This window comes from Gobio gobio, assembly GCF_949357685.1.
Source record: "Gobio gobio genome assembly, chromosome: 9".
NCBI classification, from domain to species: Eukaryota; Metazoa; Chordata; class Actinopteri; order Cypriniformes; family Gobionidae; genus Gobio; species Gobio gobio.
In genome coordinates this window covers 53,544,997-53,562,145 of record NC_137115.1, presented here as the reverse complement: position 1 = coordinate 53,562,145, position 17,149 = coordinate 53,544,997, and the positions used below count along the sequence as shown (strand labels likewise).

The 17,149-nt window shown below is 38.1% G+C and overlaps 1 protein-coding gene across 1 annotated transcript in view; it reads right to left on the bottom strand.

Annotated features, from left to right (window-relative positions):
• plch1 (phospholipase C, eta 1) overlaps positions 1-17,149 on the bottom strand; it is a 151,988-nt gene that overhangs the window by 32,841 nt on the left and 101,998 nt on the right. Inside the window, exons 8-11 of the mRNA XM_079825796.1 lie at positions 16,373-16,576; positions 16,168-16,288; positions 9,899-10,070; positions 2,892-2,999 (exon numbers count right to left, since the gene is read on the bottom strand). Coding sequence (XP_079681922.1) covers positions 2,892-2,999; positions 9,899-10,070; positions 16,168-16,288; positions 16,373-16,576 — 605 coding nt within the window. The remainder of the gene's footprint in view (positions 1-2,891; positions 3,000-9,898; positions 10,071-16,167; positions 16,289-16,372; positions 16,577-17,149) is intronic.

The window sequence follows — 17,149 nt, the reverse complement described above, 5'->3', positions numbered from 1 at the left end:
ATAATTTCCATAATAAGTTGTGTTTTTAAAAGTATGGCTTCTTTTCCACAAGGGTACACAGTGTGAATTCTGTAACTTTAATATGTGTATCAAAATAAACATGCGCTGTGAAAGAGGCATAAGTGATGTGTGTTCTCTCTCTTCACTTCAATGGCTATTCATGAATCATTTTATTAAAAATCAAAGCCTGGCACGCTGATGTGAGAGAGCATTAAATGGCTCAAAGTGTTCCAATTATGCAAAAAAAAAAAAAAAAGGTTCAATTTTGTTTTTGTTTGATTTCCTTCTCTTTTTTGAACAGGTAAAGGGCTTTAAAATCTCTCAGTCATAATGAGCGTCAACTTGCCAGTGTGTGTCTTGTATTTCCTGACACGTTTAAGTATGCGTGTAATGAGATGAAGGATAGAAACCTTTAACTGGCTCCCAGCAATCACTTGCGGATCATTAAACATTAATTACGCCTAACAAAACAACATGAATATTTTGCAAGGGTACATTAAAATGCTATTAAAGCATTCTTCGTTCAAGAGCAACACAAATACTTAACCAGGAAACTAATTTATTGTTGATGAATGAGTCCGGGGAAATACATGTGTTAGATATCGATTTGAGCATCAGAATCTGTGGAAACAGTCGGCGGGCGGGTTGAGAGGGCGGCTCTGTTAATGGCAGCGCTGGTGCTTAAAAGAGTGTTTCCACAAGAACAGAAGCTCACCAGGGGTTGGGGCTTTTAGAGACGGACACCAGCAGCTCACCGAGAGCCAGAGAGCCAGAGAGACTCAACACTGAGAGAGCTTCAGAGGAGGTGGAGAGGAGCGCAGTGGTGTGCATATGCAGTATTGAATATGAAATATGCAAATGAAAATGTGGATCATTTTAACAGAATAAGAGAGATCATACAAAATGCATGTTATTTTTTATTTAGTGCTGTCCTGAGTCAGATAGCGATTGGGTTGTTTTAACTCAGCGATTGGGTTGTTTTAGCTCAGCGATTGGGTTGTTTTAACTCAGCGATTGGGTTGTTTTAACTCAGCGATTGGGTTGTTTTAACTCAGTGATTGGGTTGTTTTAACTCAGCGATTGGGTTGTTTTAACTCAGCGATTGGGATGTTTTAACTCAGCGATTGGGTTGTTTTAACTCAGTGATTGGGTTGTTTTAACTCAGTGATTGAGTTGTTTTAACTCAGCGATTGGGTTGTTTTAACTCAGCGACGATTGGGTTGTTTTAACTCAGTGATTGATTGTTTTAACTCAGCGATTGGGTTGTTTTAACTCAGAGATTGGGTTGTTTTAACTCAGAGATTGGGTTGTTTTAACTCAGAGATTGGGTTGTTTTAACTCAGCGATTGGGTTGTTTTAACTCTGAGATTGGGTTGTTTTAACTCAGCGATTGGGTTGTTTTAACTCAGCGATTGGGTTGTTTTAACTCACCGACGATTGGGTTGTTTTAACTCAGTGATTGATTGTTTTAACTCAGCGATTGGGTTGTTTTAACTCAGAGATTGGGTTGTTTCAACTCAGAGATTGAGTTGTTTTAACTCAGCGATTGGGTTGTTTTAACTCAGCGATTGGGTTGTTTTAACTCTGAGATTGGGTTGTTTTAACTCAGCGATTGGGTTGTTTTAACTCAGCGATTGGGTTGTTTTAACTCTGAGATTGGGTTGTTTTAACTCAGCGATTGGGTTGTTTTAACTCAGCGATTGGGTTGTTTTAACTCAGCGATTGGGTTGTTTTAACTCACCGACGATTGGGTTGTTTTAACTCAGTGATTGATTGTTTTAACTCAGCGATTGGGTTGTTTTAACTCAGAGATTGGGTTGTTTCAACTCAGAGATTGAGTTGTTTTAACTCAGCGATTGGGTTGTTTTAACTCAGCGATTGGGTTGTTTTAACCCAGCGACTGGGTTGTTTTAACCCAGCTTTTGGGTTGTTTTAGCTCAGCGATTGGGTTGTTTTAACTCAGCGATTGGGTTGTTTTAACCCACTGATTGGGTTGTTTTAACTCAGCGATTGGGTTGTTTTAACTCAGCGATTGGGTTGTTTTAACCCACTGATTGGGTTGTTTTAACTCAGCAATTGGGTTGTTTTAACTCAGCAATTGGGTTGTTTTAACTCAGCGATTGGGTTGTTTTAACCCACTGATTGGGTTGTTTTAACTCAGCGATTGGGTTGTTTTAACCCACTGATTGGGTTGTTTTAACTCAGCGATTGGGTTGTTTTAACCCAGCGATTTGCTTGTTTTAACCCAGCTTGCGATTGGTTTTTTTAACTCAGCGATTGGGTTGTTTTAACTCAGCGATTGGGTTGTTTTAACCCAGCGACTGGGTTGTTTTAACCCAGCTTTTAGGTTGTTTTAACTCAGCGATTGGGTTGTTTTAACTCAGTGATTGGGTTGTTTTAACTCAGCAATTGGGTTGTTTTAACTCAGCGATTGGGTTGTTTTAACTCAGCAATTGGGTTGTTTCAACCCACCGATTGGGTTGTTTTTAACCCAGCCTTTTTTAGAGTGCACTGTAAGCTTGATTGAGTCATTTGGAATTCTGAAAAATTGGCCTGGATATGATGCTTCGAGATGTTTTGCGATACATATTGTAGTGTAACTTATGTATCAAGATACGTATTGATCGCGAGGTAGCCAACAATACCCAGCCACTATCCATAGTTTACATTGTCATATGTCATCTTTTCCACTTCAAGCTCTGAGTACTGATGAATGGATACAATAATGTTTGGTAATGCTTTAGATCACGTCCGACCCTAAAGTTACCCAAAAGGTTTTCAGTGCCTGTCCAGGCGTACAAAAATGATTGGAAATCTCTGTGCTGAGTGTGCATGTGTGTTAGTAATCAATCCCTCTGCTCAATCCCACCCGGTGTGTGTTAAAGTCTTACCAGGCTATTCTTCAGCTTGAAGTCATCTTCAATCTCATCAGCGCTGTCATCGTCAGACACCTCGCCCTCCTCAGCATCCGCAGACAGGTATGGAGGAAGACGCTTCCCCTACACAAAAAAAAAGGAGCAATGAATGCTTCCATAATTCTTACCTGTCAGCAAACAACTCCAATATTGAGTGTTAGATAGTGTTTCCCCTCTGTTTAAACTATCGACAGCCGGTGTGTTGACACAGCACCTCTAGTAGATATTGATACTAGAACTGAATCCATCCTAATGGCTCTTGGCCTCAGGTGAAAGATAAGTGTAGTATGCAACCCCGGGGCCAAGGAAGTAACATTATCTTTTTAGGAAGACTGCAATGTAATGTTTTCTCGGTTTGTGTTTCATTCTTGTTTTCACTTCTTATTCATACAACAGAGGAACCTCATTTGGGAGGAAGCCAATGACCCACAATATCTAAACCTGAGGATAAATAGCGTCTAAAGGAACTTGTTTACACCTGGTATTATAAAGTATGGTTAACAGTGAAACCGTGGCTGTTTTAAATTCACCATAAACCACAGCTTCAAGGGGCTTATTGTTTTTATACAACGGCTACCGCACAATATAAATATTAAAGCCAAAATATATGCATCAATGCAGTAAAATCACCAAAAGCCTTCCTTCCGCCGGAAGAAATAGTCCCTGACCGTGAACCGCAACCATAGCGTGGTCTTACCAGAGCGTTTACTTCCTTGAAGGCGGGAACTCTGTTGAAGTTTAAAACTATTGGATCTGCCCAGAGCCGCTCTGGATCTGCCATAACCAATCGCTAACGTTTGATCGTGACGTATGTCATGCGCCGTTCGCCTCTGTTTCTCACATGGAAATCCTTAATAATAACTGTGCAGATTGTGCAGCCACCTCAGTGATAAAACCTAAACCTGGAGCATTCGGATTGTGATTTATTCACAGTTTTGTGATGGGGAACGCACTGCTCACGTGGTCCGTAACATGATTGTATGCAGTCAATAAAATGAAATCATATTCTTGGTATAATAAGAATAAATGCTGCCGTGAATAACGGCCCAATTCAAATGTTTACGTGCTTTTCTTCTTTTAATTTTTTGAGCGGTGATGAAATATATTGCTCTTGTAAACCCTCGCCAGCATTTAAAGAAATACAAGTCTAGAAATGCATCCGAATTACAGCAAAGCGCAACCGTACAGTGCTCTGCAGGGGTCAAAAAGGATATAAACAGTGAATTTTGAAGTGATATAGTCTTGAAAACTCAGAGATGTGGATTCGGACAATTAAATGACCACACGACCTGGTGTTTGTCTAAAACAGGAGGTAATTCGGCCGGGGATTTTTACGCGGGTGGTGGGAGACGGACGGCAATAAAATCACTGACTAGCCCCTGTAAATGATGACAATACCTTACGACCCCACGAGAAACAATTACTGTCCGAATAGGGCTTCAGCAACTCCTCCACCACTAACGGAGCGAGCTGGAAAGGCTTTAACTTCTGGATATTCGGCAGCGGTGCCAAAACGGAATGAATGGCTCGCATCTTTCTCCGCCGCCATTACTGAACTACAACTCAAACTAGCGCATGACATCAACGTCATCGTTCTCAGACACTCCCTCTGTTCGCTGATTGGACCAGTTAAAATTTGTTCGGAGAAAACCTACGAATATACCGCAGTCCCAGACGGAGTACTGAAGGAAATATAACTTTTTTTTAAAAACAAGCCCAGCCCAGGTGAGAAAAAGTAACGCAAAAGTAACATAACGCATTACTTTTCTTAAAAAGTAACTAAGTAACTCAATGAGTTACTTTTTAGGGGAGTAAGGCAATATTGTAATGCATTACTTTTCAAAGTAACTTTCCCCAACACTGTCTTAGACACTCCAGAGCATTGCACCCTAAGGTTTAAGGGCCATTAAGCCTTGAACTCCAAGCACAAGCCCTTGTCTCCTCCTCGTCTTTCGGCCTCTCTCACAAATGCATTTGTCTGAGGGCTAGTGGGAAATAAGAGTCGCCGGTGGAAGGACAAGACGGAGGGAAAATCAATCCTGTGCTTTTGACCTACAGAGTTTGCAGGAACACAGTCTGGCGGAGGGAGCTGACATTGTGACATGTTTAAGTGTGTGTGTGTTACCAAAAGAGACCCGCGTTCAAGTGCGGGGATTTACTCAAGTGTGCTCCAATCACAAGGGCTCCTGCTGGGTTTGAGAGTCTGCCGTCACTGTTTGCTCAACTAGGAGGGTCCTGGAGAGTCGCAGGCTGGCACTGCCATCTGTCTTGACCTGCTTTACTAATGCCAAGCTCCTCGCTGGCACAATGACGTCCGTAATTTCCAAAGCAATACTCTCTTCTCATCTCACTGACCACCTGTCATCCCGTTACACCCTTAAAGAAATAGCTAAGCCAAAATGAATATTCTGTCCAGATTTACTAATATAAAAATGTCTCAGCTCAGGGATTTTCAAGCTCTAAAAACACCCACACGGGAACTCGAGAACCAATGGCGTTTGAAGTTACTGACGTCAAACCAGGCATAACTTGTCTTGATGCAACAAGTTTGAAAATGCCCATTTCAGCAAACTTTTATTCAATGTAAAAGAGCAGCTTGGACATTCTTCAAAATATCTTAAAGGGGTGGTAAACCACGATTTCACTATTCTAACTTTAGCTAGCGTGTAATGTTGCTGTTTGAGCATAAACAACATCTGCAAAGTTACAATGTTCAAAGTTTAAAGCAAAGGGAGATATTTGCTTTTAAAGAAATCAATTTCTAAGAACTACAGCAAACGGCCAGTAGGCGACTACAGACATTCCTCCAGGGTTGGTGACATCACCAGGCTCAATATTTACATAAACCCCTCCTCCGAGAATATTAAATAGGGGGGGTGAGGTCATTTTGTATCGCTGTTGTTGTGGTATAGTTAGGCTGGAGAGTTGTTGCCGCAATGCCGACGAAACACTGTTATTTTCATCCGGATTGCAGGTCTGGGGTACTTGCTTTGTTCAGCCTTCCTTGGGACGGGGGTGCGTTGCAGAGCGTTTAACATACAGCATGTTATATGCACATGTGTGTTTGAGACGGAGGGGAACAGGCGCGAGTGCGGCTCCCGCTGCACATTTCACAGAGGAAAACTTCCACAATCTTCGCGAGTTCAATGCATGATATGCACAACGGCTTGTCCTGAAAGCTGGATTTACAAACAGAAGCTGTTTACGGGCCACAACCTGTAAGTCTGATTTATTTTTCACCGATGTGTTTTCCTGTAATAGGTTAATTGTGCGTTGTAGCAAGGAAGTAAACAGATGACAACGCTGTTCTGCAGTCTGTTAAATGCTCATTCATACTTAATATTATCCGACGAACACCTAACGTTACAAACACTAATGTTAAAATCTCAACAGCGAACTTGGCATTAGTGTAAATGATTCTTTGATTAGAGTTTTTATGTATTGTTTATCTACAGGCATGCTAAACATGGTTCTGTGTGTGATTTGGCCACTAGTAAAGCCAGTGTTTAGTGTTCGTTTTGGGTTAATAGTTCTTGCGACAGATATTTGGCTATAATCGTTCTAAAAATACAAAAGTGCCATTCAGTAGCGATCACTATAGATCCGCAGTCTTTACTCTTGAGGACTGAACAGGTTCTGCTCGATCATCTTCACTAAAATGTTCTGGGTCTGATTCGGGCTCATATGGTTTTATTGACGCCATTGTTTCTAATACTGACCAAAGCACAGCCTCCGGTAAGGGGCGTGGCGTTTCCGACAAACGTGCACTGCGGTTAGTGAATCACAACACACTGGGCCAGCTAACCAATCTGAGCCCATCGCGTATTTTTGAGGGACTGGCTTCATACAACCCGGAAACCATCAGACCGTTTTACAAGGAGGGACAGAGCAGTGTAGAATAAAGGTCAAATATATGAAAAATAATGCTTTTTTTTTTTAAACGTTTTTAAAAACGACTAGTTCTGAAACTTACCTCATCATCTGCCACACATAATGATTGACATCATGGAGGACAGTGAAGATAATCCTCTGATGTGTGTGTGTGTGTGTGTCTTTCCCAACTTGCTAGACTATGACATCCAACCCCCACTCCTTCTCTTCTCCATTAGCAGCTCAACTCTCATTCCTCTAGCCCATCTCTTTCTAACTAACACTCATTCTCCCTTCACACATTCAGAATGTCTCCGTTCATCACCATTTTTCCACCCGAAAGAGAATTTCATCATTGGCTGGTCTTTCAGTACCAACTATTTTAAGGCCCAACCACCATAGAAATGTGGATTTGTCAAACTTCCAACAAGTCTGTCCGACTGATAACTAAATCTGTCTGGATGTGGCATAAAAGCGTCCATTTTCAGTTTCTCATTACCTAATGGCATTTTAGTAATGTACTGAAGCTCTACTGTTAAATGTTTTAGAAGTGACTTTGGAATCAGTAAGTAAATTACCTGTTTTAATTGTCTGAAAACTTAATCTTAAAGGGGTAGTTCACCCTAAAATGAAAATGAAGTCATCATTTACACACCCTGGTGTTGTTCTAATGCCGTATGCCTTTCTTTCTTTTTCGGACCGCAAAAGGAGAAATAAAAAAAACGTCTTACTGGTGCTCGACTGTATAATGAACCAGCATTAAGCTTTAATGAACTGCATTGTTTTATTGTTTTATAATGTTTTCCTGGGGTGCACTTATAATGTTAGTAAGGTTTGTATATCAAAAATTGTCATCATTTAGAAATACAAAGGCATTTTCCTACCCTGATTTTAGCCTGTGATGTGAAGTTTTCTAATATATGCACAGATTGATTCTGACAGCACTGCACGAGCTCGCGGCGCCATCGGCCGGACGCTATTCGCTTGTTAGCCAGGGTTCAAAGTCCAAGTGCGAGAAAACCAGCGCTAAAATGTAACGTTACTCGTCAGTTGCCCGGTGACCTTTTTATGGGTGGATGGATTTGAGAATGTGATATGGTTTAGTGCGAATATCAGAGTACAGCAGAGCTTCCAGTTTCTCAGATGTTTTTCTGCAAACTGTTATATCGTCCCCTTGGAATTATAAGTTGTGAAGCCTATATTTTGGAAGTTTTTATTTCGAAAATAAAAAGGTTTTTTCTACACAGTCGAATGGAATGCAAAAAATAAATGTTATGTCCGCCAAAATAAAAGCTCTGTTTAATGTTTGAAAAAAATCAACATTTCTTGTTTTTAAAAGAAGTCTCTTCTGCTCACCAAGGATGCATTTATTTGATCAAAAATACAGTAAAAATGGTAATATTGTGAAATATTATTATAATGTAAAACATCTGTTTTATATGTGAATATAGTAAAGTGATTTATTCCTGTGATCAAAGCTGAATTTATCATCATTACTCCAGTCTTCAGTGTCACATGATCCTTCAGAATTCATTCTGATATGAGGATTTGATGCTCAAGAAACATTTATGATTATTATCAATGGTGAAAACAGTTGTGTACAATATTTTTAGGATTTTTTGAAAGCTTTTTATTTCAGAGAAATGCTGTTCTTTTGAACCTCATTCATCAAACAATCCTGGGGAAAAGTGAGCATATTCAGCATAAGAGACTACTTACATTTTTTTTTTAAGTACATATCCCAGTCTGAACTGTAGTACAGTAAGGCTTTGAATATTAACACCTGACCACACCTGTGGGTTTGCTACTGTTACAATTAAAAACCGTAGAAGGGTAAAAACATGACAGCCAGACACGATGAAAGCAACACAGCTACAACTACTAAAATTGATACTGGGTGAGCGAATTATCAAGAATTGACAATAGTCAATCGTAATGGTGGCACTGAGGGGCCCCCAAATAAAATTCTGCTAAGGGCCCCATAAGGGCTTGGGCCGGCCCTGCACATGTTGTGGCATTACTGTCGAGTCCATATCGTAAAAGTGTGTTTGCGACTGATTTGCCAAAGAATTCACAGTGAACTGTAGCGAATACAAATAAATAATGCTCAACTGAGACATTCACATAAATCAGCACATTCCCAGCATTAGGATCCTTTGGAAGGGGATGTTATTTGTAGTCGCTCTTCTCTCCTCGTCATCTCACTAACACTCCAGTGGGCGGGGCCAAAGATGCAATGATGAACTAGGTTGATCTTCTTTCATTATCTATTATAGGCTCATTCCATTGTGAGTCCTTCTCTGGGCTTGGTTACAATAAAAGCTGCTTTTGGACTAACAAGGACATTTTCGGTTCTGAGACTCACAGGATATTCTTATAGTATGATGACCTCTAATATGTCAAAAGGAAAATTTGATTTCTCAGTTTATGACCCCTTTAAGAAAAGACGTGTCGTATATTCCAAGTGTTCTGGGGGTTTGCTGAAATACAAACTGAAATGTAATGTCTTACAGAACAAAAACCCTGATCTTGGCCATTGGTCTTCTGTGCACGACTCATGAGACTCTATTGGCCCTACAGTTCACTCCGACTCGCCCAGAAAAAAGAACACACATTGTGAGAAATCAAGGTTAACAAAAACACCACAGGAGTCTCATGAGTCGAGCACACAAGACCAACAGCCAAGGTTAGGATTTTCATTAAATAATACATTAAATGTGGGTTTGTTTTTCACCAAACACAATCGTAAACACACAGAACACTTGGAATATACGGCATGTGTCACATTGGATCATTCTGTGATACTTTTGTGGGGTTTTTTTTAAAGCTTGATAATGATAGCTATTCACTGGCATTGTACGGATGAGTGCGAATGGGACATTTTTTGTGGTCCATAAAAGAAAGAAGGGCATACACCATTACAACAAGGTGGGTAAATTATGACTTAATTTTCATTTTAGGGTGAACTATCCCTTTCAGTCCTGCATGCTGGTCATTTTTACATCAACAGCATGGCTATACTGGTTCATCAGTTAGACCAGCATCAAAACAAAACTAGCCTGTTAGTACCGGTGTGGAAATTTGGAGCAGAAACGGGGTTCACATCATCATACCTTTAAGAGTATCTTTCCTTTCAGGCTGTTCGGGCTGGGGATCTGCTTGGGGTCTTTGTTCAGGGCCTCCTCCACATCCAGCTTGTCTCCGAAGATCTCCTTTAGGTGCTGAGCGATCTTCTTCTGCTGCTGAATGCTGCAGTGATTCTCTATGGACAGGATGACGGGGAACCTGACGCAGCAGGAGACAGGAGACAGGAGACAGAACGGATGAGGGTGACAGTAATCACAAACCAGGGAAAACAGCAAGAACAGTCAGCAGCTGCTCCCTGCCTCCAGAGCCTTCCTCTGACATCAACCTTTTATCCGTATTTCTTTCATCTCGACTCTTCTTCTCTCTCTCTCTCTCTCGCCATCTCACTCTTTCCTTTTTCCTGTTGGTCTCTCTTTCTACTTTCTTTCCCTTGCCGTCTTCCTGTTCTGTTTACTTCATTTATGATCTGCACACTTGAAAAAAAAATCACTTAACTTTGGTCTCTACTCTCACTCATAGTCTCGACATTGCATATTCTATTCGTATTTCTCTAACAAGGTGTTTCCAAAAACATGTGAGAAAAACACATTTTACAGAGCAAAATCTGTATTTTTTTTGTCTTTTGTAAGATAAATGTACATCATATTATATATAAATGTCTGCACAAGATATTAAAGGTGTCATGAACTGGCTTTTAAAAAAAACGTATACTGTTGTCTGAGGTCAACTAATGACGTTTGCATGGTTTTTACATTCAGAAACATCATAATGAATAACTAATTGGCTATTTTCTGACCTGGTTTTTGGGCCTCTCTCCTGGAACGCTCTGTTTTTATGGACGTGCCACACTGAAAACTTGGAAGTAAATGCCCACTGCTATGATTGGATAACAGTTTTGCATAATAATGAGTTCGACTCATGGGGGATTGTTTTGAAAACTTCCAATGTGGAGAAATGGCAACCGGAATCGCCCACAGGGCTCGCAAAATGTCTTTATCAAACAAACACAATTATTTATCTCTCATCGACCCGCGATTCATATGAATGTTATTTTTTATTACTTGGCCCGCCCGATCGGTTGATATATCCGCGAACCGCGCATCACTAACTCACACACACACACACACACACACAAGCCAAGCACGTGCATCAGCAAAACTTCACTGCAGACAAATCAGCATGTTCAAAACTTCCGCAACATAATCAGTAGATATCAAACGATCTGTAACAGTGCAATACTATCACATATAAAAAACATGTTTTACTCACATAAGAGTAGCACCGTCCCTTTCGGATCCAATATAGGAGGCACAGCATTGTGTTTTAATCTCAATCTGTCTGCAAATCCAGTCTCGACCTGTGTCTTGTTTACAAACGAATCCGCGGTGAAATGAAGCGAACAAACGCGCAATGTCTTACCCATGGGAGCTGTAACTTCATTAAACGTCATTAAAAATAAAGTTCAACCACACATTCCTAATATTAGAATCCAAAGGAAGCTTATGCAGCGACTGTGTTCTTCCACAACCAGGCAAAGCGCAGTATCTTGCTATCTTCTGCATGTTTATTGCTCGGTAGCGAGATCCGGTTAGCTCCATGAGTCGGTGGGTGGGCTTGAGGCGGCGTTTCACCACACTCAGACGTCACAACCTGGCTCGTTCTGAGATCGAGCGTTTGCTGGGCCTGGTGTCTATAAAAGCTTTTCTTTGACTAACAAGGATGTTTTCAGCTCCGAAACTTACAGAACATTCTTATATCACAATGAACTTTTAAATACCAAAGGCTGAATGAAAAGTTGATTTCTCAATTCATCACCCCTTTAAGTCTTTTTTCTGGGAATAAATGAACATTAAATTCGATAATACTTGATTATATTTTTCTGAAGTTTACAATTTTGCTTCTCCGGTGAATTTTTAAGGATTTGAAGTTCTTTACTAGATTCTGACACTGTTTGATCAATGGTACATACTTAAACTTCAATAAAATAAAAATCGATAAATTTCTAGCAATTACAGTAGAACCTAAATTTAATTCATTAAAGAAATTTTCAAGGTTTTTAAGATTTAATGACATTTTCAGGCCTGAAAAACACAATTTTTTCACATGGATTCTGATAAAAATGAGTCTGTGGTGAAGTAAATACTACAGAAAATAAGTTAGTTCAGGCAAGAATAAAAAAACCCGAAGTAAATTCTTTTATTTTAGAACTCAATTTAAGCTTGTAGAAATTAAAGCGTAAACATCAACATAATAAAATTAAGCAAAACCTACTGGTATTCCCATCATGCACTGGGGCATGGATAATTAATTAGGTTGCACTGTTTTATCATTGCTTTTGTTGTTAGGTTTAGTAAGAATCGCCAAGGAACAATCGTGAAGGACTATTTTAAATCGCACAGTGTGCACCCGGCTTAAGTAGAAATTACTCAACAAATTTTAGCTAGCCAAGTTAATTTTACTTAACTTCCATATGTGAAATTTACTTAAAAATCTGCTTGCAAAAACGTGTAAAATAAAAGCCTTTATCTATAATGCATTATAAAGGTATTTGAAATGTATGGTATAATGCATTATATCTTTTCATTAGTAATTATAACCAAAGTTCAAATGCATTATAATATTCACAGATTCCTTGTTGCATCTGCAATTGTTTTTGTTGTGTTTTAATGCATTATACTTTCTAAAAGTGTATTATAGTGACCATACAATGCATTAAAAGGCATAATAATTTTGTAATGCATAAAGGCTTTAAGTAAAGTGTTACTAAAAATGTATTCAATTTTACTTATTGTATATATTTTACATATCAACAGGGAGTGCACAAATATATCAATTTCAGTGTTGAGAAAATGTAAAAATGAATCCGTGCTCTTTGAAAATGACTGATTTGGATTCAGACAAGCTCTAGCTGAGTGTCAGGCCTGTGAGGGAATCATGGGACACCCTCTGGGTTTAAAAAGCCTCACACTCAAATACACACATACATGAAAAAACAATAGAATCAGAAAGAGGGAAATGGAAAGATTAAAAAGATGCCTGTGGGCCTAGAGCGATAGCAATGCCGTCTCAGCAGGCATCATGGGATATGCTGAGCGTAATTTGCATGTGATGTGCATGTGCTGAAAGCTCATTTGCTCCATTACGGTGAGCCATTAGCAGAAACAGGTGGCTGTTTAATGATAAAACACCATTCAACAGACAGCCAGGTAGTTTTCTGGGAGCATCCAGGCAGTGGTACAAAAAGTCATCTTCTGTTATTACTGTACTTATCCTCACGGCGAAAAACAAAACAATTTTCCACAACAAATTAAATATCATTTTGATGTCATGCAACTCACTGGGTGCAATATCTGATAATCGTAAGATGAAGAGAAGCAAACTCAAGGTCTGCAGGCCCATCTGAATTGTTTTTTAAGATAACAGTCTATCACACATGAACAGAAAGCCGTCTAACACAAATGAAGATATTTACACTGTAAAAAAAGTTTCTGTCTTAAATTTTTAAGTACAATCAACTTGGCTTTTTAAGTGATTTCAACTTAAATGACATTGGCTTTAAAAATGAGTTGAATCTTGTATAACATAAAAAAGCTGAAACCTGCTCAAATTATTTTGATAAATTAAAGTTATGTAAAAATATATGTGGTCATAACTTTTGAGTGTATTGAAAAATGTATATATTTTTTGAGATGACACTACGAAATGTGTGTATATAGTGCTGGGAATCAATTTAAAAAAGTAACGAATTCATCAATTTTTTTTCTGTAATTAATCCCCATTAATCGCAAGTTTTTAATATTTTGATATTCTGTCTTAAATTTTTAAGTACAATCAACTTGGCTTTTTAAGTGATTTCAACTTAAATGACATTACATTGGCTTTAAAAATGAGTTGAATCTTGTATAGCATAAAAAAGCTGAAACCTGCTCAAATTATTTTGATAAGTTAAAGTTATGTAAAAAAATATATGTGGTCATAACTTTTGAGTGTATTGAAAAATGTATATATTTTTGGAGATGCCACTACGAAATGTGTGTATATAGTGCTGGGAATCAATTTAAAAAAGTAACAAATTAATCAAATTTTTTTCTGTAATTAATCCCGATTAATCGCAAGTTTTTAATATTTTGATATTGTATTAAATTCAGTTACTCTCCAAATGAACGAAGAAACAATTTAAAGACAGCATATTGTAAATATGTGTTGTAATGGCATATTTTTATGAATGAAGGCCAGTATCACTGATGTTATGGGTCAATGACAAATAAGGTTTCTAAGATAAATAAATAATAATTTTAAGCAAAACTTTTATGTCCAAAAAAAAGTATGGTGTTGATTCATATTGGTTTTACAGCTTTTAAGACAGCATTAATTCATTATTAAACAAAATTTCTGATTTTACCACCCAGAAAAAGTCAGGTGGTGTGAGCGACCATATATTAATTTACAATAATATACATTTAATGTACTTAGCATTACTGAAAACTTGTAGATATGAATCATTGTAGTGTCTAAAATGCATATCACATGGTCAATTCCCTTTCCATTTCTTTATCTATTGCCCTTTTAGTCCACTTCATATAAACAGACACTTTTCTATGTGTTCAAACACCCGATTGCAGTGGGATTTGATACTTTTAAATGTAAATTTGTTGGTCGCACCACCTGACATTTCAAACTCAATTAAAATCTAACAGGCATTAACTTGGACACCTATACAAATGTTTGACCATATGCTCAAGGTTTTAATTTTTTTTAAATCAAATACACATTTTTATAATAATAACAACAACACACTTTCAAAGTTTTCCAGGGGTCATATAACCTGACATTATAAGTTATCATTAGTCAAAAATGTTGAATAATCTAATATTTATGGAAGGGTGACTAACATTGTTACTGCATCAAAGGGGTCTTCTGTGTGATGTCATATGCTGTCACATGGTTTTCTTAAAGGAACATTGCATAAAATGGCATTTTTATGTCGGTTGCTCTCCCTGACATTTGGACAAGTACATTTTTCGGACAAAAGTTTTTAAAGTAATAGAATAGTTTTGAAATAGGACTGATACACTACTTTCCCTCATTTATAAGGAATTTAACGTAAAATCATGCCAAACTGTTTGATTAAGAATTTTACTGAGAAAATGACCCGTTTTATTTGTTTTCTGCTTGTACGTTCGGACGGTCGCACCACCTGACATTTTTGGTCTTTCAAAAACCACAATTCAAAAAGTCAATTGAATTTCAAAAAAATAAAAAGGGTTTCTTATAGAGGAAATATAGTAGATCAAGTTGATATATGACATGTATTTATTACAATTATTTTTAGGAAAATAATGAATTCAGACACAAAAATACATGTCATGTCATTGACCCATTTATTAGTATATATATTTGTAAATTTGTCATTTAATTTATAATGTTTTTTTATAGAATGCACACACTGCTTACTGCATATTATATACTGTATAGTACTATATTATACTATATACAAATATTATGTGAGACGTTATGCATTATGTATACAAAAAAATGTATGTTTTTATGTTTATGTTACATCGATCGCTTGATCCCAGCAAGTTGCATGATTCATTCAGTGAAACATACATGTATTTATCTTTTAATCTTTTTTAAATAAAATAAAATAATTACTAAACAAATAATACATTGCAATTGGTGCTGTCAAATTGGTTAATCGTGATTAGTCGCATCTAACATAAAAGTTTGTGTATATGTGTGTGTATAAATACATATTTTATATATATGTGTGTGTGTGTGTGTGTGTGTGTGCTTGTCATACAGTATACAGTATACACACACACACACACATACACATATGCATATATATACACACATATATTATATAAACAAACTTTTTGCCCTAATTTGAATACTTTTTCATTTTAAATAACTTAATAGTAACTTTTCGGATTTATAACAATAATCATTCTCATTTTCCAGGTGTGTTTGTCATCCATAATTAATTTTTTCAACCATTAATAGCGTTTACTGAGATAAAGGGACTGGTATCGGCCATGCGATGTCAACATGATGACCAACATTTTACCCTTATGTACCGTAAAATAAAACTGTTTTTGAACTGATATGACAGTGAGTGTATCTCATGTGATAAATGCCTTTCTTTGAGCGTAAAGACGTTTTAAAAAGAGAACATATGGTTGTTTTAAATGAGCTGTGAATGGATTTACTGTGCCCACAAGTGATGCTTTTAAAGATGCAAAGAAAATGATTTCCTGACCTCAAGCAATGACTGATCATAGGAAGTACTCACTCATTGTTCACAAAGGCGTATTTGTTGATGGTCTCAATGACAGATTTGAAGGTGATCTTGGAGGTCAGAGTGTAACCGTGTTGGACCATAGGCTCCCCGTCGGGACCGTCCCAACAGTCCACTATAACACAAACAGAGTCACAAACAGGGCTCAAACAGAACAAGACGACCGCTGGACACATTGATATCTTTAGTGCTGTCTCACCCTCCACACAGCGGCAGCCGGCCTGCAGGACCCACGCATACATGTCCGTCTTGGAGTGGGACAGCAGCTGGTCTCCGGTCAGATAGGTGTTGTGGGAAGAGGCTATGAAATAGTTACACAGAGGCTGATCCATGTCCTGATTGATCTCGTTGTGCTGAGGGTTGAACACGTCACAGACGGGGCTCCGCATGTAGCTGGTGAACCCTAGACGGTGGATATTATATCATATCTTTGAGTTAATAAAAACAAATCTGAAAGAAAAATACAGGCAAGAAGTCTTTTCAAAAGTTGCAAATTCTGTCAAATGATCGATGCACGGCTAAAATATAATTTGTCAAAACCATAAACCATCAAACTCTGCCAAGAAAATATGAGGACATCATATAAAATAAAGGGACCAAAAGGAGAAAAATGCAGGAGTGCAACAACTGGAGGATCATTCCAGGGACTTTTTAAAAGTCGTAAAATGTTATGATTGACAGACGGACTGACATACAGACAGAAATGTAGAAAGACGGATGGATGGATGGACAGACAGATAGATAGAAAGACGGACAGACAGACAGACAAGGGTGGATGGATAGATGGACAAATAGAAAAAACGGACGGATGGATGGATGAACGTACAGATAGACAGAAAGAGGGATGGATGGACAAATAGAAAGACGAACAGACGGACAGATGGATAGACGTACTGATAGATAGAAAGACGGATGGATAGATGGATGATGGATGGACAAATAGAAAGACGAACGGACGGATGGAAGGATAGACGTA